We start from the raw sequence: 26,142 nt of genomic DNA on the forward strand, positions 1-26,142 counted from the left end.
AGTGTCTGCCCTGAGCTCTCCCACTAATCACCGGGCCCAGTGTGTGCCCGAGCTCTCCCACCGATCACCGGGCCCAGTGTGTGCCCCAGCTCTCCCACTGATCACCGGGCCCAGTGTGTGCCCCAGCTCTCCCACTGATCACCGGGCCCAGTGTGTGCCCGAGCTCTCCCACCGATCACGGGGCCCAGTGCGTGCCCGAGCTCTCCCACTGATCACCGGGCCCAGTGTGTGCCCTCAGCTCTCCTGCTGATCACCGGGCCCAGTGTGTACCCGAGCTCTCCCACCGATCACCGGGCCCAGTGTGTGCCCTCAGCTCTCCTGGTGATCACCGGGCCCAGTGTGTGCCCGAGCTCTCCCACCGATCATCGGGCCCAGTGTGTGCCTGAGCTCTCCCACCGAGCACCGGGCCCAGTGTGCCCTGAGCTCTCCCACCAATTTCCGGGCCCAGTGTGTGCCCGAGCTCTCCCACCGATCACCGGGCCCAGTGTGTGCCCTCAGCTCTCCCGGTGATCACCGGGCCCAGTGTGTGCCCTCAGCTCTCCCGGTGATCACCGGGCCAAGTGCGTGCCCGAGCTCTCCCACCGATCACCAGGCCCACTGTGTGCCCGAGCTCTCCCACCGATCACCGGGCCCAGTGTGTGCCCTCAGCTCTCCTGGTGATCACCGGGCCCAGTGTGTGCCCGAGCTCTCCCACCGATCATCGGGCCCAGTGTGTGCCTGAGCTCTCCCACTGAGCACCGGGCCCAGTGTGCCCTGAGCTCTCCCACCAATTTCCGGGCCCAGTGTGTGCCCGAGCTCTCCCACCGATCACCAGGCCCAATGTGTGCCCGAGCTCTCCCACTGATCACCGGGCCCAGTGTGTACCCGAGCTCTCCCACTGATCACCGGGCCCAGTGTATACCCGAGCTCTCCCATCGATCACCAGGCCCAGTGTGTGCCCTGAGCTCTCCCACCGATCACCGGGCCCAGTGTGTGCCCTCAGATCTCCCGGTGATCACCGGGCCCAGTGTGTGCCCTGAGCTTTCCCACGAATCACCGGGCCCAGTGTGTGCCCGAGTTCTCCCACCGATCACCGGGCCCAGTGTGTGCCCGAGCTCTCCCAACGATCACCGGGCCCAGTGTGTGCCCGAGCTCTCCCACCGCTCACCGGGACCAGTGTGTACCCGAGCTCTCCCACCGATCACCGGGCCCAGTGTGTGCCCTCAGCTCTCCTGGTGATCACCGGGCCCAGTGTGTGCCCTGAGCTCTCCCACCGATCATCGGGCCCAGTGTGTGCCCAAGCACTTCCACCGATCACCGGGCCCAGTGTGTGCCCGAGCTCTCCCACTGGTCACTGGGCCCAGTGTGTGCCTGTGCTCTCCCACCGAACACCGGGCCCAGTGTGTGCCCGAGCCCTCCCACCGATCACCGGGCCCAGTGAGTGCCTGAGCTCTCCCACTGATCACTGGTCCCAGTGTTGGGCCTCAGCTCTCCCGGTAATCACCGGGCCCAGTGTCTGCCCGAGCTCTCCCACCGATCTCCGAGCCCAGCATGTGCACTGAGCTCTCCCACCGATCACCGGGCCCAGTGTGTGCCGGAGCTCTTCCACCGATCACCGGGCCCAGTGTGTGCCCGAGCTCTTCCACCGATCACCAAGCCCAGTTTGTGCCCGAGCGATCCCACCCATCACCGGGCCGTGTGTGTGCCCGGGGTCTCCCACCGATCACCTGGCCGTGTGTGTGCCCGAGCTCTCCCACCGATCACCGGGCCGTGTGTGCCCGAGCACTCCCGGTGATCACCAGGCCCACTGTGTGCCCGAACTCTCCCACTGATCACCGGACCCAGTGTGTGCCCGAGCTCTCCCACCGATCACTGGGCCCAGTGTGTGCCAGAGCTCTCCCACTGATCACCGGGCCCAGTGTGCGCCCGAGCTCTCCCACTGATCACCGGGCCCAGTGTGTGCCCGAGCTCTCCCACTGATTACCAGGCCCAGTGAGTGCCCGAGCTCTCCCACCGATCACCGGGCCCAGTGTGTGCCCTGAGCTCTCCCACCAATCAGCGGACCCAGTGTGTGCCCGAGCTCTCCCACCGATCACCGGGCCCAGTGCGTGCCCTCAGCTCTCCTGGTGATCACCGGGCCCAGTGTGTGCGCTGAGCTCTCCCACCGATCACCGGACCCAGTGTGTGCCCTCAGCTCTCCTGGTGATCACCGGGCCCAGTAAGTGCCCGAGCTCTCCCACTGATCACCGGGCCCAGTGTGTGCCCGAGCTCTCCCACCGATCACCGGGCCCAAGCTCCTCCCCCGATCACCGGGCCCAGTGTGTGCCCAAGCTCTCCCACTGATCACCGGGCCCAGTGTGTGCCCGAGCTCTCCCACCGATCACCGGGCCCAGTATGTGCCCGAGCTCTCCCACCGATCACCGGGCCCAGCGTGTGCCCGAGCTCTCCCACAGATCACCAGGCCCAGTGTGTGCCCTGAGCTCTCCCACCGATCACCGGTCCCAGTGTGTGCCCATGCTCTTCCACCGATCACCGGACCCAGTGTGTGCCCATGCTCTTCCACCGATCACCGGGCCCAGTATGTGCCCGAGCTCTCCCACTGATCACCAGGCCCATTGTGTGCCCTCAGCTCTCCCGGTGATCACGGGGCCCAGTGTGTGCCCGAGCTCTCCCACCGACCTCCGGGCCCAGTGTGTGCCCAAGCTCTCCCACCGATCACCGGGCCCAGTGTGTACCCGAGCTCTCCCACCGATCACCGGGCCCAGTGTGTGCCCGAGCTCTCCCACCGATCACCGGGCCCAGTGCGTGCCCTCAGCTCTCCTGGTGATCACCGGGCCCAGTGTGTGCGCTGAGCTCTCCCACCGATCACCGGACCCAGTGTGTGCCCTCAGCTCTCCTGGTGATCACCGGGCCCAGTAAGTGCCCGAGCTCTCCCACCGATCACCGGGCCCAGTGTGTGCCCTCAGATCTCCTGCTGATCACTGGGCCCAGTGTGTGCCCGAGCTCTCCCACCGATCACCGGGCCCAAGCTCCTCCCCCGATCACCGGGCCCAGTGTGTGCCCAAGCTCTCCCACTGATCACCGGGCCCAGTGTGTACCCGAGTTCACCCGGTGAACACCAGGCCCACTGTGCGCCCGAGCTCTCCCACCGATCACCGGGCCCAGTGTGTGCCCGAGCTCTCCCACCGATCACCGGGCCCAGTGTGTGCCCTCAGATCTCCTGCTGATCAGCGGGCCCAGTGTGTGCCCGAGCTCTCCCACCGGCCACCGTGCCCAAGCTCCTCCCCCGATCACCGGGCCCAGTGTGTGCCCAAGCTCTCCCACTGATCACCGGGCCCAGTGTGTACCCGAGCTCTCCCACCGATCACCGGGCCCAGTGTGTGCCCGAGCTCTCCCAGTGAACACCAGGCCCACTGTGCGCCCGAGCTCTCCCACTGATCACCAGGCCCAGTGTGTGCCCGAGCTCTCCCACCGATCACCGGGCCCAGTGTGTGCCCGAGCTCTCCCACTGATCACCGTGCCCAGTGTGTACCCGAGCTCTCCCACGGACCATCGGGCCTAGCCTGTGCCCGAGCTCTCACAATGATGACCAGGCCCAGTGTGTGCCCGAGCTCACCCACCGATCACCGGGCCCAGTGTGTGCCCGAGCTCTCCCACTGATCACGGGCCCAGTGTGTGCCCGAGCTCTCCCACCGATCACGGGGCCCAGTGTGTGCCCGAGCTCTCCCACCGATCACCGGGCACAGTGTGTGCCCGAGCTCTCTCACCGATCACCGGGCCCAGCGTGTGCCCAAGCTCTCCCACCGATCACCGGTCCCAGTGTGTGCCCTGAGCTCTCCCACCGATCCCAGTGTGTGCCCATGCTCTTCCACCGATCACTGGGCCCAGTATGTGCCCGAGCTCTCCCACTGATCACCAGGCCCATTGTGTGCCCTCAGCTCTCGCGGTGATCACGGGGCCCAGTGTGTGTCCGAGCTCACCCACCGACCACCGGGCCCAGTGTGAGGCCAAACTCTCCCACCGATCACCGGGCGCAGTGTGTGCCCTCAGATCTCCTGCTGATCACCGGGCCCAGTGTGTGCCCGAGCTCTCCCACTGATCACGGGGCCCAGTGTGTACCCGAGCTCTCCCACCGATCACCGGGCCCAGTGTGCGCCCGAGCTCTCCCGGTGAACACCAGGCCCACTCTGTGCCCGAGCTCTCCCACCGACCACCGGGCCCAGTGTGTGCCCGAGCACTCCCACCGATCACTGGGCCCAGTGTGTGCCCGAGCTCTCCCACCGATCACCGGGCCCAGTGTGTGCCCGTGCTCTCCCACTGATCACCGTGCCCAGTGTGTGCCCTGAGCTCTCCCACCGATCACCGGACCCAGTGTGTGCCCATGCTCATCCACCGATCACCGGACCCAGTGTGTGCCCATGCTCTTCCACCGATCACCAGGCCCAGTATGTGCCCGAGCTCTCCCACTGATCACCGGGCCCAGTGTGTGCTCTCAGCTCTCCCGGTGATCACGGGGCCCAGTGTGTGCCCGGGCTCTCCCACCGACCACCGGGCCCAGTGTGTGCCCGAGCTCTCCCACCGATCACCGGGCCCAAGCTCTTCGCCCGATCACCGGACCCAGTGTGTGCCCGGGCACTCCCACCGACCACCGGGCCCAGTGTGTGCCCGAGCTCTCCCACCGATCACCAGGCCCAAGCTCTTCCCCCGATCACCGGGCACAGTGTGTGCCCTCAGATCTCCTGCTGATCACCGGGCCCAGTGTGTGCCCGAGCTCTCCCACTGATCACCGGGCCCAGTGTGTACCCGAGCTCTCCCACCGATCACCGGGCCCAGCGTGTGCCCGAGCTCTCCCGGTGAACACCAGGCCCACTGTGTGCCCGAGCTCTCCCACTGATCACTGGGCCCAGTGTGCACCCGAGCTCTCCCACCGATCACCGGGCCCAGCGTGTGCCCGAGCTCTCCCGGTGAACACCAGGCCCACTGTGTGCCCGAGCTCTCCCACCGATCACCGGGCCCAGTGTGTACCCGAGCTCTCCCACCGATCACCGGGCCCAGCGTGTGCCCGAGCTCTCCCGGTGAACACCAGGCCCACTGTGTGCCCGAGCTCTCCCACTGATCACCGGGCCCACTGAGTGCCCGAGCTCTCCCACCGATCACCGGGCCCAGTGTGTGCCCGAGCTCTCCCACCGATCACCGGGCCCAGTGTGTGCCCGAGCTCTCCCACCGATCACCGGGCCGAGTGTGTGCCCGAGCTCTCCCACCGATCACCGGGCCCAGTGTGTGCCTGAGCTCTCCCACCGATCACCGGGCCCAGTGTGTGCCCGAGATCTCCTGCCGATCACCGGGCCCAGTGTGTGCCCGAGATCTCCTACCGATCACCGGGCCCAGTGTGTGCCCGAGCTCTCCCACCGTTCACCGGGCCCAGTGTGTGCCCGAACTCTCCCACCGATCACCGGGCCCAGTGTGTGCCCGAGCTCTCCCGGTGATCACCGGGCCCAGTGTTTGCCCGAGCTCTCCCGCTGATCACCGGGCCCAGTGTGTGCCCGAGCTCTCCCCGCGATCACTTGGCCCAGTGTGTGCCCGAGCTCTCCCACCGATCAACGGGCCCAGTGTGTGCCCGAGCTCTCCCAGCGATCACCGGGCCCAGTGTGTGCCCGAGCTCTCCCACCGATCACCGGGCCCAGTGTGTGCCCGAGCTCTCCCACCGATCACCGGGCCCAGTGTGTGCCCGAGCTCTCCCGGTGAACACCAGGCCCACTGTGTGCCCGAGCTCTACCACTGATCACCGGGCCCACTCTGTGCCCGAGCTCTCCCACCGATCACCGGGCCCAGTGTGTGCCCAAGCTCTCCCACCTTTCACCGGGCCCAGTGTGTGCCCGAGCTCTCCCGGTGAACACCAGGCCCACTGTGTGCCCGAGCTCTACCACCAATCACCCGGCCCAGTGTGTGCCCGAGCTCTCCCACCAATCACCGGGCCCAGTGTGCCCTCAGCTCTCCTGGTGATCACCGGGCCCAGTGTGTGCCCTGAGCTCTCCCACCGAACACCGGGCACAGTGTGTGCCCGAGCTCTCCCACCGATCACCGGACCCAGTGTGTGCCCTGAGCTCTCCCACCGATCACCGGACCCAGTGTGTGCCTATGCTCTTCCACCGATCACCCGACCCAGTGTGCGCCCATGCTCTTCCACCGATCACCGGGCCCAGTATGTGTCCGAGCTCTCCCACTGATCACCGGACCCAGTGTGTGCCCTCAGATCTCCTGCTGATCACCGGGCCCAGTATGTGCCCGAGCTCTCCCACAGATCACCGGGCCCAGTGTGCCCTGAGCTCTCCCACCAATTTCCGGGCCCAGTGTGTGCCCGAGCTCTCCCACCGATCACCAGGCCCAATGTGTGCCCGAGCTCTCCCACTGATCACCGGGCCCAGTGTGTACCCGAGCTCTCCCACTGATCACCGGGCCCAGTGTGTACCCGAGCTCTCCCATCGATCACCAGGCCCAGTGTGTGCCCTGAGCTCTCCCACCGATCACCGGGCCCAGTGTGTGCCCTCAGATCTCCCGGTGATCACCGGGCCCAGTGTGTGCCCTGAGCTTTCCCACGAATCACCGGGCCCAGTGTGTGCCCGAGTTCTCCCACCGATCACCGGGCCCAGTGTGTGCCCGAGCTCTCCCAACGATCACCGGGCCCAGTGTGTGCCCGAGCTCTCCCACCGCTCACCGGGACCAGTGTGTACCCGAGCTCTCCCACCGATCACCGGGCCCAGTGTGTGCCCTCAGCTCTCCTGGTGATCACCGGGCCCAGTGTGTGCCCTGAGCTCTCCCACCGATCATCGGGCCCAGTGTGTGCCCAAGCACTTCCACCGATCACCGGGCCCAGTGTGTGCCTGTGCTCTCCCACCGAACACCGGGCCCAGTGTGTGCCCGAGCCCTCCCACCGATCACCGGGCCCAGTGAGTGCCTGAGCTCTCCCACTGATCACTGGTCCCAGTGTTGGGCCTCAGCTCTCCCGGTAATCACCGGGCCCAGTGTCTGCCCGAGCTCTCCCACCGATCTCCGAGCCCAGCATGTGCACTGAGCTCTCCCACCGATCACCGGGCCCAGTGTGTGCCGGAGCTCTTCCACCGATCACCGGGCCCAGTGTGTGCCCGAGCTCTTCCACCGATCACCAAGCCCAGTTTGTGCCCGAGCGATCCCACCCATCACCGGGCCGTGTGTGTGCCCGGGGTCTCCCACCGATCACCTGGCCGTGTGTGTGCCCGAGCTCTCCCACCGATCACCGGGCCGTGTGTGCCCGAGCACTCCCGGTGATCACCAGGCCCACTGTGTGCCCGAACTCTCCCACTGATCACCGGACCCAGTGTGTGCCCGAGCTCTCCCACCGATCACTGGGCCCAGTGTGTGCCCGAGCTCTCCCACTGATCACCGGGCCCAGTGTGCGCCCGAGCTCTCCCACTGATCACCGGGCCCAGTGTGTGCCCGAGCTCTCCCACTGATTACCAGGCCCAGTGAGTGCCCGAGCTCTCCCACCGATCACCGGGCCCAGTGTGTGCCCTGAGCTCTCCCACCAATCAGCGGACCCAGTGTGTGCCCGAGCTCTCCCACCGATCACCGGGCCCAGTGCGTGCCCTCAGCTCTCCTGGTGATTACCGGGCCCAGTGTGTGCGCTGAGCTCTCCCACCGATCACCGGACCCAGTGTGTGCCCTCAGCTCTCCTGGTGATCACCGGGCCCAGTAAGTGCCCGAGCTCTCCCACTGATCACCGGGCCCAGTGTGTGCCCGAGCTCTCCCACCGATCACCGGGCCCAAGCTCCTCCCCCGATCACCGGGCCCAGTGTGTGCCCAAGCTCTCCCACTGATCACCGGGCCCAGTGTGTGCCCGAGCTCTCCCACCGATCACCGGGCCCAGTATGTGCCCGAGCTCTCCCACCGATCACCGGGCCCAGCGTGTGCCCGAGCTCTCCCACAGATCACCAGGCCCAGTGTGTGCCCTGAGCTCTCCCACCGATCACCGGTCCCAGTGTGTGCCCATGCTCTTCCACCGATCACCGGACCCAGTGTGTGCCTATGCTCTTCCACCGATCACCCGACCCAGTGTGCGCCCATGCTCTTCCACCGATCACCGGGCCCAGTATGTGTCCGAGCTCTCCCACTGATCACCGGACCCAGTGTGTGCCCTCAGATCTCCTGCTGATCACCGGGCCCAGTATGTGCCCGAGCTCTCCCACAGATCACCGGGCCCAGTGTGCCCTGAGCTCTCCCACCAATTTCCGGGCCCAGTGTGTGCCCGAGCTCTCCCACCGATCACCAGGCCCAATGTGTGCCCGAGCTCTCCCACTGATCACCGGGCCCAGTGTGTACCCGAGCTCTCCCACTGATCACCGGGCCCAGTGTGTACCCGAGCTCTCCCATCGATCACCAGGCCCAGTGTGTGCCCTCAGATCTCCCGGTGATCACCGGGCCCAGTGTGTGCCCTGAGCTTTCCCACGAATCACCGGGCCCAGTGTGTGCCCGAGTTCTCCCACCGATCACCGGGCCCAGTGTGTGCCCGAGCTCTCCCAACGATCACCGGGCCCAGTGTGTGCCCGAGCTCTCCCACCGCTCACCGGGACCAGTGTGTACCCGAGCTCTCCCACCGATCACCGGGCCCAGTGTGTGCCCTCAGCTCTCCTGGTGATCACCGGGCCCAGTGTGTGCCCTGAGCTCTCCCACCGATCATCGGGCCCAGTGTGTGCCCAAGCACTTCCACCGATCACCGGGCCCAGTGTGTGCCTGTGCTCTCCCACCGAACACCGGGCCCAGTGTGTGCCCGAGCCCTCCCACCGATCACCGGGCCCAGTGAGTGCCTGAGCTCTCCCACTGATCACTGGTCCCAGTGTTGGGCCTCAGCTCTCCCGGTAATCACCGGGCCCAGTGTCTGCCCGAGCTCTCCCACCGATCTCCGAGCCCAGCATGTGCACTGAGCTCTCCCACCGATCACCGGGCCCAGTGTGTGCCGGAGCTCTTCCACCGATCACCGGGCCCAGTGTGTGCCCGAGCTCTTCCACCGATCACCAAGCCCAGTTTGTGCCCGAGCGATCCCACCCATCACCGGGCCGTGTGTGTGCCCGGGGTCTCCCACCGATCACCTGGCCGTGTGTGTGCCCGAGCTCTCCCACCGATCACCGGGCCGTGTGTGCCCGAGCACTCCCGGTGATCACCAGGCCCACTGTGTGCCCGAACTCTCCCACTGATCACCGGACCCAGTGTGTGCCCGAGCTCTCCCACCGATCACTGGGCCCAGTGTGTGCCCGAGCTCTCCCACTGATCACCGGGCCCAGTGTGCGCCCGAGCTCTCCCACTGATCACCGGGCCCAGTGTGTGCCCGAGCTCTCCCACTGATTACCAGGCCCAGTGAGTGCCCGAGCTCTCCCACCGATCACCGGGCCCAGTGTGTGCCCTGAGCTCTCCCACCAATCAGCGGACCCAGTGTGTGCCCGAGCTCTCCCACCGATCACCGGGCCCAGTGCGTGCCCTCAGCTCTCCTGGTGATCACCGGGCCCAGTGTGTGCGCTGAGCTCTCCCACCGATCACCGGACCCAGTGTGTGCCCTCAGCTCTCCTGGTGATCACCGGGCCCAGTAAGTGCCCGAGCTCTCCCACTGATCACCGGGCCCAGTGTGTGCCCGAGCTCTCCCACCGATCACCGGGCCCAAGCTCCTCCCCCGATCACCGGGCCCAGTGTGTGCCCAAGCTCTCCCACTGATCACCGGGCCCAGTGTGTGCCCGAGCTCTCCCACCGATCACCGGGCCCAGTATGTGCCCGAGCTCTCCCACCGATCACCGGGCCCAGCGTGTGCCCGAGCTCTCCCACAGATCACCAGGCCCAGTGTGTGCCCTAGCTCTCCCACCGATCACCGGTCCCAGTGTGTGCCCATGCTCTTCCACCGATCACCGGACCCAGTGTGTGCCCATGCTCTTCCACCGATCACCGGGCCCAGTATGTGCCCCGAGCTCTCCCACTGATCACCAGGCCCATTGTGTGCCCTCAGCTCTCCCGGTGATCACGGGGCCCAGTGTGTGCCCGAGCTCTCCCACCGACCTCCGGGCCCAGTGTGTGCCCAAGCTCTCCCACCGATCACCGGGCCCAGTGTGTACCCGAGCTCTCCCACCGATCACCGGGCCCAGTGTGTGCCCGAGCTCTCCCACCGATCACCGGGCCCAGTGCGTGCCCTCAGCTCTCCTGGTGATCACCGGGCCCAGTGTGTGCGCTGAGCTCTCCCACCGATCACCGGACCCAGTGTGTGCCCTCAGCTCTCCTGGTGATCACCGGGCCCAGTAAGTGCCCGAGCTCTCCCACTGATCACCGGGCCCAGTGTGTGCTCTCAGCTCTCCGGGTGATCACGGGGCCCAGTGTGTGCCCGAGCTCTCCCGCCGATCAGCGGGCCCATTGTGTGCCCGAGATCTCCCACCGATCACCGGGCCCAGTGTGTGCCCTCAGATCTCCTGCTGATCACTGGGCCCAGTGTGTGCCCGAGCTCTCCCACCGATCACCGGGCCCAAGCTCCTCCCCCGATCACCGGGCCCAGTGTCTGCCCAAGCTCTCCCACTGATCACCGGGCCCAGTGTGTACCCGAGTTCACCCGGTGAACACCAGGCCCACTGTGCGCCCGAGCTCTCCCACCGATCACCGGGCCCAGTGTGTGCCCGAGCTCTCCCACCGATCACCGGGCCCAGTGTGTGCCCTCAGATCTCCTGCTGATCAGCGGGCCCAGTGTGTGCCCGAGCTCTCCCACCGGCCACCGTGCCCAAGCTCCTCCCCCGATCACCGGGCCCAGTGTGTGCCCAAGCTCTCCCACTGATCACCGGGCCCAGTGTGTACCCGAGCTCTCCCACCGATCACCGGGCCCAGTGTGTGCCCGAGCTCTCCCAGTGAACACCAGGCCCACTGTGCGCCCGAGCTCTCCCACTGATCACCAGGCCCAGTGTGTGCCCGAGCTCTCCCACCGATCACCGGGCCCAGTGTGTGCCCGAGCTCTCCCACTGATCACCGTGCCCAGTGTGTACCCGAGCTCTCCCACGGACCATCGGGCCTAGCCTGTGCCCGAGCTCTCCCACCGATCACCGGGCCCAAGCTCCTCCCCCGATCACCGGGCCCAGTGTGTGCCCAAGCTCTCCCACTGATCACCGGGCCCAGTGTGTACCCGAGTTCACCCGGTGAACACCAGGCCCACTGTGCGCCCGAGCTCTCCCACCGATCACCGGGCCCAGTGTGTGCCCGAGCTCTCCCACCGATCACCGGGCCCAGTGTGCGCCCTCAGATCTCCTGCTGATCAGCGGGCCCAGTGTGTGCCCGAGCTCTCCCACAGGCCACCGTGCCCAAGCTCCTCCCCCGATCACCGGGCCCAGTGTGTGCCCAAGCTCTCCCACTGATCACCGGGCCCAGTGTGTACCCGAGCTCTCCCACCGATCACCGGGCCCAGTGTGTGCCCGAGCTCTCCCAGTGAACACCAGGCCCACTGTGCGCCCGAGCTCTCCCACTGATCACCAGGCCCAGTGTGTGCCCGAGCTCTCCCACCGATCACCGGGCCCAGTGTGTGCCCGAGCTCTCCCACTGATCACCGTGCCCAGTGTGTACCCGAGCTCTCCCACGGACCATCGGGCCTAGCCTGTGCCCGAGCTCTCACAATGATGACCAGGCCCAGTGTGTGCCCGAGCTCACCCACCGATCACCGGGCCCAGTGTGTGCCCGAGCTCTCCCACTGATCACGGGCCCAGTGTGTGCCCGAGCTCTCCCACCGATCACGGGGCCCAGTGTGTGCCCGAGCTCTCCCACCGATCACCGGGCCCAGTGTGTGCCCGAGCTCTCTCACCGATCACCGGGCCCAGCGTGTGCCCAAGCTCTCCCACCGATCACCGGTCCCAGTGTGTGCCCTGAGCTCTCCCACCGATCCCAGTGTGTGCCCATGCTCTTCCACCGATCACTGGGCCCAGTATGTGCCCGAGCTCTCCCACTGATCACCAGGCCCATTGTGTGCCCTCAGCTCTCGCGGTGATCACGGGGCCCAGTGTGTGTCCGAGCTCACCCACCGACCACCGGGCCCAGTGTGAGGCCAAACTCTCCCACCGATCACCGGGCGCAGTGTGTGCCCTCAGATCTCCTGCTGATCACCGGGCCCAGTGTGTGCCCGAGCTCTCCCACTGATCACGGGGCCCAGTGTGTACCCGAGCTCTCCCACCGATCACCGGGCCCAGTGTGCGCCCGAGCTCTCCCGGTGAACACCAGGCCCACTCTGTGCCCGAGCTCTCCCACCGACCACCGGGCCCAGTGTGTGCCCGAGCACTCCCACCGATCACTGGGCCCAGTGTGTGCCCGAGCTCTCCCACCGATCACCGGGCCCAGTGTGTGCCCGTGCTCTCCCACTGATCACCGTGCCCAGTGTGTGCCCTGAGCTCTCCCACCGATCACCGGACCCAGTGTGTGCCCATGCTCATCCACCGATCACCGGACCCAGTGTGTGCCCATGCTCTTCCACCGATCACCAGGCCCAGTATGTGCCCGAGCTCTCCCACTGATCACCGGGCCCAGTGTGTGCTCTCAGCTCTCCCGGTGATCACGGGGCCCAGTGTGTGCCCGGGCTCTCCCACCGACCACCGGGCCCAGTGTGTGCCCGAGCTCTCCCACCGATCACCGGGCCCAAGCTCTTCGCCCGATCACCGGACCCAGTGTGTGCCCGGGCACTCCCACCGACCACCGGGCCCAGTGTGTGCCCGAGCTCTCCCACCGATCACCAGGCCCAAGCTCTTCCCCCGATCACCGGGCACAGTGTGTGCCCTCAGATCTCCTGCTGATCACCGGGCCCAGTGTGTGCCCGAGCTCTCCCACTGATCACCGGGCCCAGTGTGTACCCGAGCTCTCCCACCGATCACCGGGCCCAGCGTGTGCCCGAGCTCTCCCGGTGAACACCAGGCCCACTGTGTGCCCGAGCTCTCCCACTGATCACTGGGCCCAGTGTGCACCCGAGCTCTCCCACCGATCACCGGGCCCAGCGTGTGCCCGAGCTCTCCCACCGATCACCGGGCCCAAGCTCTTCGCCCGATCACCGGACCCAGTGTGTGCCCGGGCACTCCCACCGACCACCAGGCCCACTGTGTGCCCGAGCTCTCCCACTGATCACCGGGCCCACTGAGTGCCCGAGCTCTCCCACCGATCACCGGGCCCAGTGTGTGCCCGAGCTCTCCCACCGATCACCGGGCCCAGTGTGTGCCCGAGCTCTCCCACCGATCACCGGGCCCAGTGTGTGCCCGAGCTCTCCCACCGATCACCGGGCCCAGTGTGTGCCTGAGCTCTCCCACCGATCATCGGGCCCAGTGTGTGCCCGAGATCTCCTGCCGATCACCGGGCCCAGTGTGTGCCCGAGATCTCCTACCGATCACCGGGCCCAGTGTGTGCCCGAGCTCTCCCACCGTTCACCGGGCCCAGTGTGTGCCCGAACTCTCCCACCGATCACCGGGCCCAGTGTGTGCCCGAGCTCTCCCGGTGATCACCGGGCCCAGTGTTTGCCCGAGCTCTCCCGCTGATCACCGGGCCCAGTGTGTGCCCGAGCTCTCCCCGCGATCACTTGGCCCAGTGTGTGCCCGAGCTCTCCCACCGATCACCGGGCCCAGTGTGTGCCCGAGCTCTCCCAGCGATCACCGGGCCCAGTGTGTGCCCGAGCTCTCCCACCGATCACCGGGCCCAGTGTGTGCCCGAGCTCTCCCACCGATCACCGGGCCCAGTGTGTGCCCGAGCTCTCCCGGTGAACACCAGGCCCAGTGTGTGCCCGAGCTCTACCACTGATCACCGGGCCCACTCTGTGCCCGAGCTCTCCCACCGATCACCGGGCCCAGTGTGTGCCCAAGCTCTCCCACCTTTCACCGGGCCCAGTGTGTGCCCGAGCTCTCCCGGTGAACACCAGGCCCACTGTGTGCCCGAGCTCTACCACCAATCACCCGGCCCAGTGTGTGCCCGAGCTCTCCCACCAATCACCGGGCCCAGTGTGCCCTCAGCTCTCCTGGTGATCACCGGGCCCAGTGTGTGCCCTGAGCTCTCCCACCGAACACCGGGCACAGTGTGTGCCCGAGCTCTCCCACCGATCACCGGACCCAGTGTGTGCCCTGAGCTCTCCCACCGATCACCGGACCCAGTGTGTGCCTATGCTCTTCCACCGATCACCCGACCCAGTGTGCGCCCATGCTCTTCCACCGATCACCGGGCCCAGTATGTGTCCGAGCTCTCCCACTGATCACCGGACCCAGTGTGTGCCCTCAGATCTCCTGCTGATCACCGGGCCCAGTATGTGCCCGAGCTCTCCCACAGATCACCGGGCCCAGTGTGCCCTGAGCTCTCCCACTGATCACCGGGCCCAGTGTGTGCCCGAAGTCTCCCACTGAACGCCGGGCCCAGTGTGTACCCGAGCTCTCCCACCGATCACCGGGCCCAGTGTGTCCCCGAGCTCTCCCACTGATCACCGTGCCCAGTGTGCCCCCGAGTTCTCCCACCGGGCCGAGTGTGTGCCCGAGCTCTCCCACCCATCACCGGGCCCAGTGTGTGCCCGAACTCTCCCACCGATCACCGGGCCCAGTGTGTGCCCGAGCTCTCCCACCGATCACCGGACCCAGTGTGTGCCCTGAGCTCTCCCACCGATCACCGGACCCAGTGTGTGCCCGAGCTCTCCCACCAATCACCGGGCCCAGTGTGCCCTCAGCTCTCCTGGTGATCACCGGGCCCAGTGTGTGCCCTGAGCTCTCCCACCGAACACCGGCCACAGTGTGTGCCCGAGCTCTCCCACCGATCACCGGACCCAGTGTGTGCCCTGAGCTCTCCCACCGATCACCGGACCCAGTGTGTGCCCATGCTCTTCCACCGATCACCCGACCCAGTGTGCGCCCATGCTCTTCCACCGATCACCGGGCCCAGTATGTGTCCGAGCTCTCCCACAGATTACCGGGCCCAGTGTGTGCCCTGAGCTCTCCCACCGATCACCGGGCCCAAGCTCTTCCCCCCGATCACCGGGCCCAGTGTGTGCCCAAGCTCTTCCACTGATCACCGGTCCCAGTGTGTGCCCGAGGTCTCCCACTGAACGCCGGGCCCAGTGTGTACCCGAGCTCTCCCACCGATCACCGGGCCCAGTGTGTCCCCGAGCTCTCCCACTGATCACCGTGCCCAGTGTGCCCCCGAGTTCTCCCACCGGGCCGAGTGTGTGCCCGAGCTCTCCCACCGATCACCGGGCCCAGTGTGTGCCCGAACTCTCCCACCGATCACCGGGCCCAGTGTGTGCCCGAGCTCTCCCGGTGATCACCGGGCCCAGTGTGTGCCCGAGCTCTCCCGGTGATCACCGGGCCCAGTGTGTGCCCGAGCTCTCCCACCGATCACCGGGCCCAGTGTGTGCCCGAGCTCTCCCACCGATCACCAGGCCCAGTGTGTGCCCTCAGCTCTCCTGGTGATCACCGGGCCCAGTGTGTGCCCGAGCTCTCCCACCGATCACCAGGCCCAGTGTGTGCCCGAGCTCTCCCACTGATCACCGGGCCCAGTGTGTGCCCGAGCTCTCCCACCGATCACCAGGCCCAGTGTGTGCCCGAGCTCTCCCACCGATCACCGGGCCCAGTGTGTGCCCGAGCTCTCCCACCGATCACCGGGCCCAGTGTGTGCCCGAACTCTCCCACCGATTACGGGGCCCAGTGCGTGCCCGAGCTCTCCCACTGATCACCGGGCCCAGTGTGTGCCCTCAGCTCTCCTGCTGATCACCGGGCCCAGTGTGTACCCGAGCTCTCCCACCGATCACCGGGCCCAGTGTGTGCCTGAGCTCTCCCACCGAGCACCGGGCCCAGTGTGCCCTGAGCTCTCCCACCAATTTCCGGGCCCAGTGTGTGCCCGAGCTCTCCCACCGATCACCGGGCCCAGTGTGTGCCCTCAGCTCTCCCGGTGATCACCGGGCCCAGTGTGTGCCCGAGCTCTCCCACCGATCATCGGGCCCAGTGTGTGCCTGAGCTCTCCCACCGAGCACCGGGCCCAGTGTGTGCCTGAGCTCTCCCACCGAGCCCAGTGTGTGCCCGAGCTCTCCCACCGATCATCGGGCCCAGTGTGTGCCTGAGCTCTCCCACCGATCACCGGGCCCAGTGTGTGCCCTCAGCTCTCCCGGTGATCACCGGGCCCAGTGTGTGCCCGAGCTCTCCCACCGATCATCGGGCCCAGTGTGTGCCTGAGCTCTCCCACCGATCACCGGGCCCAGTGTGTGCCCGAGCTCTCCCACCAATCACCGGGCCCAGTGTGTGCCCGAGCTCTCCCACCGATCATCGGGCCCAGTGTGTGCCTGAGCTCTCCCACCGATCACCGGGCCCAGTGTGTGCCCGAGCTCTCCCACCGATCACCGGGCCCAGTGTGTGCCCGAGCTCTCCCACCGATCACCGGGCCCAGTGTGTGCCCTGAGCTCTCCCACCAATTTCCGGGCCCACTGTGTGCCCGACCTCTCCCACTGATCACCGGGCCCAGTGTGTGCCTGAGCTCTCCCACTGTGTGAGTGTGCAAGCCTGCGATGCCACATCCATCGCCACACTGCAAGTGTGTCAGTTGTCTGATGGCGAGGAGTGACTGATCCCGTCACACATTCATGGAGAGCAGAGTCCAGGGAAGGTGTCGGGGGCAGTGGATGGGCCCGGCTCCTTCCACAAGCCCCACACATCTTTGGACTCACCACCCCCACCGCACAGATCAGAACCGATAGGCTTGAGGTCGGTGTAGGAGTGACACCAGCCCCACCTCTCCCATTACCACTTGATGCTTCACCAGTATCACATTGCTGTTTGTGGGGGCTTGCTGTGCGCAAATTGGTTGCCACTTTCCAACATTACAACAGTGACTACACTTCGAGAAGTGCTCCATTGGCTGTTAGGCGCTTTTGGACGGTCTGTGAAAGGCGCTGGAGAAACGGGAGTTCGCTCTGTCTCTTCCGACACAGACACTGCGCAAACTGAGCACAGGAGCTGGTGGAAACCGCTTACCCTCCGTCATGTTTCAGACACAGCTCACTCTGCCCCACTGTGCACCTTCAACACACTGGAGCCTGGCAGAAAATTAACACGCCGTGGGAGAGGGCGAGGTTAACAGGCACAAGATACAAGAGCGGGGGGCGGGGGGTGGGGGGTGGGGTCCCTGGAGTCAGACACTACTGTGGCAGATCACAGGCTGCGGTGAGGGGGGAGGGAGTCACTCACTACTGCGACAGATCACAGGCTGCGGTGAGAGGGGTCCCCGGAGTCACTCACTACTGCGACAGATCACAGGCTGCGGTGAGAGGGGTCCCCGGAGTCGCACAGTACTGCGACAGATCACAGGCTGCGGTGAGAGGGGTCCCTGGAGTCAGACACTACTGCAACAGATCACAGGCTGCGGTGAGAGGGGTCCCCGGAGTCACTCACTACTGCGACAGATCACAGGCTGCGGTGAGAGGGGTCCCTGGAGTCAGACACTACTGCAACAGATCACAGGCTGCGGTGAGGGGGGTCCCCGGAGTCACACACTACTGCGACAGATCACAGGCTGCGGTGAGAGGGGTCCCCGGAGTCACACACTACTGCAACAGATCACAGGCTGCGGTGAGGGGGGAGGGAGTCACACAGTACTGCGACAGATCACAGGCTGCGGTGAGGGGGGTCCCCGGAGTCACACACTACTGCAACAGATCACAGGCTGCGGTGAGGGGGGTCCCCGGAGTCACACACTACTGCGACAGATCACAGGCTGCGGTGAGGGGGGTCCCCGGAGTCACTCACTACTGCGACAGATCACAGGCTGCGGTGAGGGGGGTCCCCGGAGTCAGACACTACTGCGACAGATCACAGGCTGCGGTGAGGGGGGTCCCCGGAGTCACACACTACTGCGACAGATCACAGGCTGCGGTGAGAGGGGTCCCCGGTGTCACTCACTACTGCGACAGATCACAGGCTGCGGTGAGAGGGGTCCCCGGAGTCACTCACTACTGCGACAGATCACAGGCTGCGGTGAGAGGGGTCCCCGGAGTCACACACTACTGCGACAGATCACAGGCTGCGGTGAGAGGGGTCCCCGGAGTCACACACTACTGCGACAGATCACAGGCTGCGGTGAGGGGGGTCCCCGGAGTCACTCACTACTGCGACAGATCACAGGCTGCGGTGAGGGGGGTCCCCGGAGTCAGACACTACTGCAACAGATCACAGGCTGCGGTGAGGGGGGAGGGAGTCACACACTACTGCGACAGATCACAGGCTGCGGTGAGAGGGGTCCCCGGAGTCACTCACTACTGCGACAGATCACAGGCTGCGGTGAGGGGGGTCCCCGGAGTCAGACACTACTGCAACAGATCACAGGCTGCGGTGAGGGGGGAGGGAGTCACACACTACTGCGACAGATCACAGGCTGCGGTGAGGGGGGTCCCCGGAGTCACACACTACTGCAACAGATCACAGGCTGCGGTGAGGGGGTCCCCGGAGTCACACACTACTGCAACAGATCACAGGCTGCGGTGAGGGGGGAGGGAGTCACACACTACTGCGACAGATCACAGGCTGCGGTGAGGGGGGTCCCCGGAGTCAGACACTACTGCAACAGATCACAGGCTGCGGTGAGGGGGGTCCCCGGAGTCTGACACTACTGCAACAGATCACAGGCTGCGGTGAGAGGGGTCCCTGGAGTCAGACACTACTGCAACAGATCACAGGCTGCGGTGAGGGGGGAGGGAGTCACACACTACTGCGACAGATCACAGGCTGCGGTGAGGGGGGTCCCCGGAGTCATACACTACTGCAACAGATCACAGGCTGCGGTGAGGGGGGTCCCCGGAGTCAGACACTACTGCAACAGATCACAGGCTGCGGTGAGGGGGGTCCCCGGAGTCACTCACTACTGCAACAGATCACAGGCTGCGGTGAGGGGGGTCCCCGGAGTCACACACTACTGCGACAGATCACAGGCTGCGGTGAGGGGGGTCCCCGGAGTCACACACTACTGCAACAGATCACAGGCTGCGGTGAGAGGGGTCCCCGGAGTCACTCACTACTGCGACAGATCACAGGCTGCGGTGAGAGGGGTCCCCGGAGTCACACACTACTGCAACAGATCACAGGCTGCGGTGAGGGGGGTCCCCGGAGTCACTCACTACTGCGACAGATCACAGGCTGCGGTGAGGGGGGTCCCCGGAGTCACACACTACTGCAACAGATCACAGGCTGCGGTGAGGGGGGAGGGAGTCACACACTACTGCGACAGATCACAGGCTGCGGTGAGGGGGGTCCCCGGAGTCACTCACTACTGCGACAGATCACAGGCTGCGGTGAGGGGGGTCCCCGGAGTCACACACTACTGCGACAGATCACAGGCTGCGGTGAGGGGGGAGGGAGTCACACACTACTGCGACAGATCACAGGCTGCGGTGAGGGGGGTCCCCGGAATCACACACTACTGCAACAGATCACAGGCTGCGGTGAGGGGGGAGGGAGTCACACACTACTGCGACAGATCACAGGCTGCGGTGAGGGGGGTCCCTGGAGTCACACACTACTGCGGCAGATTACAGGCTGCGGTGAGGGGGGTCCCCGGAGTCACACACTACTGCAACAGATCACAGGCTGCGGTGAGGGGGGTCCCCGGAGTCACTCACTACTGCAACAGATCACAGGCTGCGGTGAGGGGGGTCCCCGGAGTCACTCACTACTGCGACAGATCACAGGCTGCGGTGAGGGGGGTCCCCGGAGTCACACACTACTGCAACAGATCACAGGCTGCGGTGAGGGGGGTCCCCGGAGTCACTCACTACTGCGACAGATCACAGGCTGCGGTGAGGGGGGTCCCCGGAGTCACACACTACTGCAACAGATCACAGGCTGCGGTGAGGGGGGAGGGAGTCACACACTACTGCGGCAGATCACAGGCTGCGGTGAGGGGGGTGGGAGTCACACACTACTGCGGCAGATCACAGGCTGCGGTGAGGGGGGTCCCCGGAGTCACACACTACTGCGGCAGATCACAGGCTGTGGTGAGGGGGGAGGGAGTCACACACTACTGCGACAGCTCACAGGCTGCGGTGAGGGGGGTGGGGGGGGGGTGGGGAAACCAGTCAGCCCGCCCTTTACACACAATGAGAAGGAGGGGGTGTTAAGGCTTGTATTAAAAACACACTTTGCACAGTTAGGAGAGTGCCCCTTAGGGGCAGCTTCAATCTATAATACAAAGCAACTTTACATATTCTGTACAGAATGCATCAGCACAAGTGAGAGAGGGGGGGTGGGAAGAGAGTGGGAGAGAGAAAAAAGGAGGAAAGGGAGAGAGGAAGTGAGATGGGTGGAGAAAAAGGAAAACAGCAGAGAGAAAAAGGAGTAGGTAGAAAGAGGGAAAAGGAGACGGAGGGAGACAAGAAAGGGGAGAGAGATAGCGAGGAGGAGAAAGGGAGGGAGAAGGAGAAAGGGAGAGAGAGGAGAGCGACAGAGAGAGAGGAGAGAGGAGAAAGGGAGAGAGAGGAGAAAGGGAGAGAGAGGAGAAAGGGAGAGAGAGGAGAAAGGGAGAGAGAGGAGAAAGGGAGAGAGAGGAGAAAGGGAGAGAGAGGAGAAAGGGAGAGAGAGGAGAAGGAGAAAGGGAGAGAGGGGAGAAAGGGAGAGAGAGGAGGAGAGCAACTGCGAGAGAGGAGGAGAGCGACAAGGACAGAGCTGTGGGGTGGGGGGAGCTGGAATCAATAACATATAGCGGCGAATCTGTACAGTGCTCCTAATACAAGTTAGTTGTGATAAAAAGGTGTCCCGCTGGAAGGGACTAGGCTTGAAACAAACAGAAGCAGTCTATGCCCCAGACACGGAGGCTGGGGCTGTTGTTTTCTCTTGTTCTGTGGATTATTTTTGCTTTTTATTTTCCCCCTGGTGAAAGGACGAGCGTACGGAGCAACACAACAAGCCGTTCGCCCTCGGACCGCCCCGGCAGGGAGCTGGGCTTCGAGCAGGAAACATCTGGAATGGGCGCAATCCCGGCCACTGGCATGAGCCGTCGAGGGGGGGGGCGGGAGGGGTTGAAGACTTGTCCACACACTGTCTCGTCTTGTCTCGTCTCGTCGCCCCGCTCACGCCCCCCTCTTTGCCATTGAGAGCTGCTGCGAGGCTAGCGACCTGGTGCTGGTTGTTGCCAGGCTCGGAGAATCCCAAAAGGAAGGTCAGCCTGCTTCCTTGTCCCCTTCTCCCACAGTGCAGGGCGTCATATATATTTATATATTTATATATATATCTATATATAAAAAAACCACTTTGAAGATCGGAATCCGTTCCGTCGCCATCACCTGGTGTTGGCGCTGGGGTCGGCGCTTTCCCCCGAGGACGGCTCCGACCTCTCGCCCCGCTCGGGCTCGCCCCCCACCTCGGTCTCCTCCTCGCCCCTGGCCAGGGCCTCCTGGGACAGCTGGGCAGACGGGGACTGCGGGAAGGGCGAGGACAGGTGCTGCTCGCTCGGGGTGGCCGTCTGCATGATCTTCTGCCGCACCTCGCGGATCTTCAGCTGCAGGCACACCTTGGTGGGGAAGATGTCTGAGTATCGGGCCTGGAAGGCCGCAGTAGCTTGAGCTAGAGAACAGACAGAGAAAGAGAGAGCAGTCAGCAACCAGCCCTCAGCTACGATGAAGTACAGGAAACTCGATTTACCAGCACCTAAATAACCAGAAATCTCTGTTAACCGGCAAAATTCTGGAGCAGGTTCAGGTAAGTTTTACTTCATATTAGTGGCCGTTCCTGGATCTGTGGCCGTGTAACCGGGGTTCCTGCACCTGTTGCTATGCAACAGGGATGCCTGGGTTTGTGGCTGTGTACGGGGCTCTCGTACCTTTCACTATACCTCTCTGTAATCCGGACTTTTTGATAAACCGGAGTTTCCTGCTGCATCCGACAGTATAGAACCATACAAGCACAGAAGTGTGTGCCGGCTGTTTGAAAGAGCTCTCCAATTAATCCCACTCCCCCCTTCTCTTTCCCCATAGCCTTGCAATATTTTTCCCTTCAAGTATTGATCGAATTCCCTTTTGAAAGTTACTACTGAATCTGCTTCCACCGCCCTTTCAGGCAGCGCATTCCAGATCACAACAACTCGCTGCGTGAAAACAACTGTCCTCATCTCCCCCTCTGGTTCTTTTACCAATGATCATAACTTTGTGTCCTCTGGTTACCGACCCTCCTGCCACTGGAAACAGTTTCTCTCTATCTACTCGATCAAAACCCCTCAATTTTGAACACCGCTATTAAATCTCCTTTTAACCTTCTCTGCTCGAAGGAGAACAACCCCAGCTTCTCCAGTCTCTCCACATAACTGAAGTCTGAGGGTACCATTCTGGTCAATCTCCTCCACACCCTCTCCAAGGACTGGACATCCTTCCTAAAGTGCGGTGCCCAGAAATGGACACAATACTCCAGCTGGGGCCGAACCAGTGATTCATTGAGGTTTAGCATAACTTCATTGCTTTTGTACACTTCTAAATTTACTTTGTCTCATTACATATCTTCAATCCATGAGGGGGCGGGCGGGAGGGGGGGCGCGAGGGAGGGCGCGAGGGAGGGCGCGAGGACGGGCGAGGGAGGGCGCGAGGAATGGCGCGAGGAAGGGCGCGAGGAAGGGCGCGAGGAAGGGCGAGGGAGGGCGCGAGGACGGGCGAGGGAGGGGGCGAGGAAGGGCGAGGGAGGGCGCGAGGAAGGGCGAGGGAGGGCGCGAGGAAGGGCGCGAGGAAGGGCGAGGGAGGGCGCGAGGAAGGGCGAGGGAGGGCGCGAGGAAGGGCGAGGGAGGGCGCGAGGAAGGGCGAGGGAGGGCGCGAGGAAGGGCGAGGGAGGGCGAGGGAGGGCGCGAGGTAGGGCGAGGGAGGGGGCGAGGAAGGGCGAGGGAGGGCGCGAGGAAGGGCGCGAGGGAGGGCGCGAGGGAGGGCGAGGGAGGGCGCGAGGAAGAGCGAGGGAGGGCGCGAGGAAGGGCGAGGGAGGGCGCGAGAGGGCGCGAGGAAGGGCGAGGGAGGGCGCGAGGAAGGGCGAGGGAGGGCGCGAGGGAGGGCACGAGGAAGGGCGAGGGAGGGCGCGAGGAAGGGCGAGAGAGAGCACGAGGAAGGGCGATAGAGCGCGCGAGGAAGGGCGAGGGAGGGGGCGAGGAAGGGCGCGAGGGAGGGCGCGAGGGAGGGCGAGGAAGGGCGCGAGGCAGGCCGAGGGAGGGCGCGAGGCAGGCCGAGGGAGGGCGCGAGGAAGGGCGAGGGAGGGCGCGAGAGGGCGCGAGGAAGGGCGAGGGAGGGCGCGAGGAAGGGCGCGAGGGAGGGCGCGAGGGAGGGCGCGAGGAAGGGCGCGAGGAAGGGCGAGAGAGAGCGCGAGGAAGGGCGAGAGAGCGCGCGAGGAAGGGCGAGAGCGCGCGCGAGGAAGCGCGAGAGAGCGCGAGGAAGGGCGAGAGAGAGCACGAGGAAGGGCGAGAGAGCGCGCGAGGAAGGGCGAGAGAGAGCGAGGAAGGGCGAGCGAGAGAGAGAGCGAGGAAGGGCGAGCGAGAGAGAGCGCGAGGAAGGGCGATAGCGCGGGCGAGCGCGCGCGAGGAAGGGCGAGAGAGCACGCGAGGAAGGGCGAGAGAGAGCGCGAGTAAAGGCGAGAGAGCGCGCGGGGAAGGGCGAGAGAGCGCGAGGAAGGGCGAGAGAGAGAGCGAGGAAGGGCGAGAGAGAGAGAGCGAGGAAGAGCGAGGAAGGGCGCGAGGGAGGGCGAGGGAGGGTGCGAGGAAGGGCGCGAGGGAGGGCGCGAGGAAGGGCGCGAGGGAGGGCGCGAGGAAGGGCGCGAGGAAGGGCGCGAGGCAGGCGCGAGGCAGGCGCGAGGAAGGGCGAGGGAGGGCGCGAGGAAGGGCGAGGGAGGGCGCGAGGAAGGGCGAGGGAGGGCGCGAGGAAGGGCGAGGGAGGGCGCGAGGAAGGGCGAGGGAGGGCGCGAGGAAGGGCGCGAGGAAGGGCGAGGGAGGGCGCGAGGAAGGGCGAGGGAGGGCGCGAGGAAGGGCGAGGGAGGGCGCGAGGAAGGGCGAGGGAGGGCGCGAGGAAGGGTGCGAGGGAGGGCGCGAGGAAGGGCGAGGGAGGGCGCGAGGGAGGGCGCGAGGAAGGGCGAGGGAGGGCGCGAGAGGGCGCGAGGAAGGGCGAGGGAGGGCGCGAGGAAGGGCGAGGGAGAGCGCGAGGAAGGGCGAGAGCGCGCGCGAGGAAGCGCGAGAGAGCGCGAGGAAGGGCGAGAGAGAGCACGAGGAAGGGCGAGCGAGAGAGAGAGCGAGGAAGGGCGAGCGAGAGAGAGCGCGAGGAAGGGCGAGAGAGCGCGCAAGGAAGGGCGAGAGCGCGCGCGAGGAAGGGCGAGAGCGCGCGCGAGGAAGGGCGAGAGAGCACGCGAGGAAGGGCGAGAGAGAGCGCGAGGAAGGGCGAGAGAGCGCGTGGGGAAGGGAGAGAGAGAGCGAGGAAGGGCGAGAGAGAGAGAGCGAGGAAGGGCGAGGGAGGGCGCGAGGGCGCGAGGAAGGGCGCGAGAGGGCGCGAGGAAGGGCGCGAGGACGGGCGAGAGGAAGGGCGAGAGAGAGCGCGAGGAAGGGCGAGAGAAAGCGCGAGGAAGGGCGAGAGAGAGCGCGAGGGAGGGCGCGAGAGGGCGCGAGGAAGGGCGAGGGAGGGCGCGAGGAAGGGCGAGGGAGAGCGCGAGGAAGGGCGAGAGAGCGCGCGAGGAGGGGCGAGAGCGCGCGCGAGGAAGCGCGAGAGAGCGCGAGGAAGGGCGAGAGAGAGCACGAGGAAGGGCGAGAGAGAGCACGAGGAAGGGCGAGAGAGCGCGCGAGGAAGGGCGAGAGAGAGCGAGGAAGGGCGAGCGAGAGAGAGAGCGAGGAAGGGCGAGCGAGAGAGAGCGCGAGGAAGGGCGAGAGAGCGCGCAAGGAAGGGCGAGAGCGCGCGCGAGGAAGGGCGAGAGCGCGCGCGAGGAAGGGCGAGAGAGCACGCGAGGAAGGGCGAGAGAGAGCGCGAGGAAGGGCGAGCGAGAGCGCGAGGAAGGGCGAGAGCGCGCGCGGGGAAGGGCGAGAGAGCGCGAGGAAGGGCGAGAGAGAGAGCGAGGAAGGGCGCGAGGGAGGGCGCGAGGGAGGGCGAGGGAGGGCGCGAGGAAGGGCGTGAGGGAGGGCGCGAGGAAGGGCGAGGGAGGGCGCGAGGAAGGGCGAGGGAGGGCGCGAGGACGGGCGAGAGGAAGGGCGAGAGAGAGCGCGAGGAAGGGCGAGAGAGAGCGCGAGGAAGGGCGAGAGAAAGCGCGAGGAAGGGCGAGAGAGAGCGCGAGGAAGGGCGAGAGAGAGCGCGAGGAAGGGCGAGAGAGAGCGCGAGGAAGGGCGAGAGAGCGCGCGAGGAAGGGCGAGAGCGCGCGCGAGGAAGCGAGAGAGAGCGCAAGGAAGGCCAGAGAGAGCGCGCGAGGAAGGGCGAGAGAGCGCGCGAGGAAGCGCGAGAGAGCGCGAGGAAGGGCGAGAGAGAGCACGAGGAAGGGCGAGAGAGCGCGCGAGGAAGGGCGAGAGAGAGCGAGGAAGGGCGAGCGAGAGAGAGAGCGCGAGGAAGGGCGAGCGAGAGCGCGCGCGAGGAAGGGCGAGAGAGCGCGCGAGGAAGGGCGAGAGAGCGCGCGAGGAAGGGCGAGAGAGAGCGCGAGGAAGGCGAGCGAGAGCGCGAGGAAGGGCGAGAGAGCGCGCGAGGAAGGGCGAGAGAGAGAGCGAGGAAGGGCGAGAGAGAGAGAGCGAGGAAGGGCGAGAGAGGGCGCGAGGAGGGCGAGAGGAAGGGCGCGAGGAGGGCGCGAGAGGCGAGGAGGGCGCGAGAAGGGCGAGGAGGGCGCGGGAGGCGAGGAGGGCGCGAGGAGGCGAGGGAGGGCGCGAGGAAGGGCGCGAGGAGGAGGCGCGAGGGAAGGGCGCGAGGGAGGGCGCGAGGAGGGCGCGAGGAAGGGCGCGAGGAAGGGCGCGAGGAAGGGCGCGAGGAAGGGCGCGAGGAAGGGCGCGAGGAAGGGCGCGAGGAAGGGCGAGGGAGGGCGCGAGGAAGGGCGAGGGGGGGCGCGAGAAGGGCGAGGGAGGGCGCGAGGAAGGGCGAGGGAGGGCGCGAGGAAGGGCGAGGAGCGAGAGGGCGAGGAGGGCGAGGAGGGCGCGAGGAAGGGCGAGGGAGGGCGCGAGGAA

At 65.9% G+C, this 26,142-nt stretch overlaps 1 protein-coding gene across 1 annotated transcript in view; it reads right to left on the reverse strand.

Moving 5' to 3' along the window:
- Positions 1-20,116: 20,116 nt before the first annotated feature.
- LOC147109741 (protein capicua homolog) overlaps positions 20,117-26,142 on the reverse strand; it is a 445,457-nt gene continuing 439,431 nt past the window's right edge. The window contains exon 2 of the mRNA XM_086003869.1: positions 20,117-21,566. Coding sequence (XP_085859995.1) covers positions 21,283-21,566 — 284 coding nt within the window. The 3' untranslated portion in view covers positions 20,117-21,282. The remainder of the gene's footprint in view (positions 21,567-26,142) is intronic.

Source organism: Somniosus microcephalus, chromosome 12 (genome assembly GCF_052327205.1).
Source record: "Somniosus microcephalus isolate GS21.2 chromosome 12, FLI_Smic_1.0, whole genome shotgun sequence".
Taxonomy (NCBI): Eukaryota; Metazoa; Chordata; class Chondrichthyes; order Squaliformes; family Somniosidae; genus Somniosus; species Somniosus microcephalus.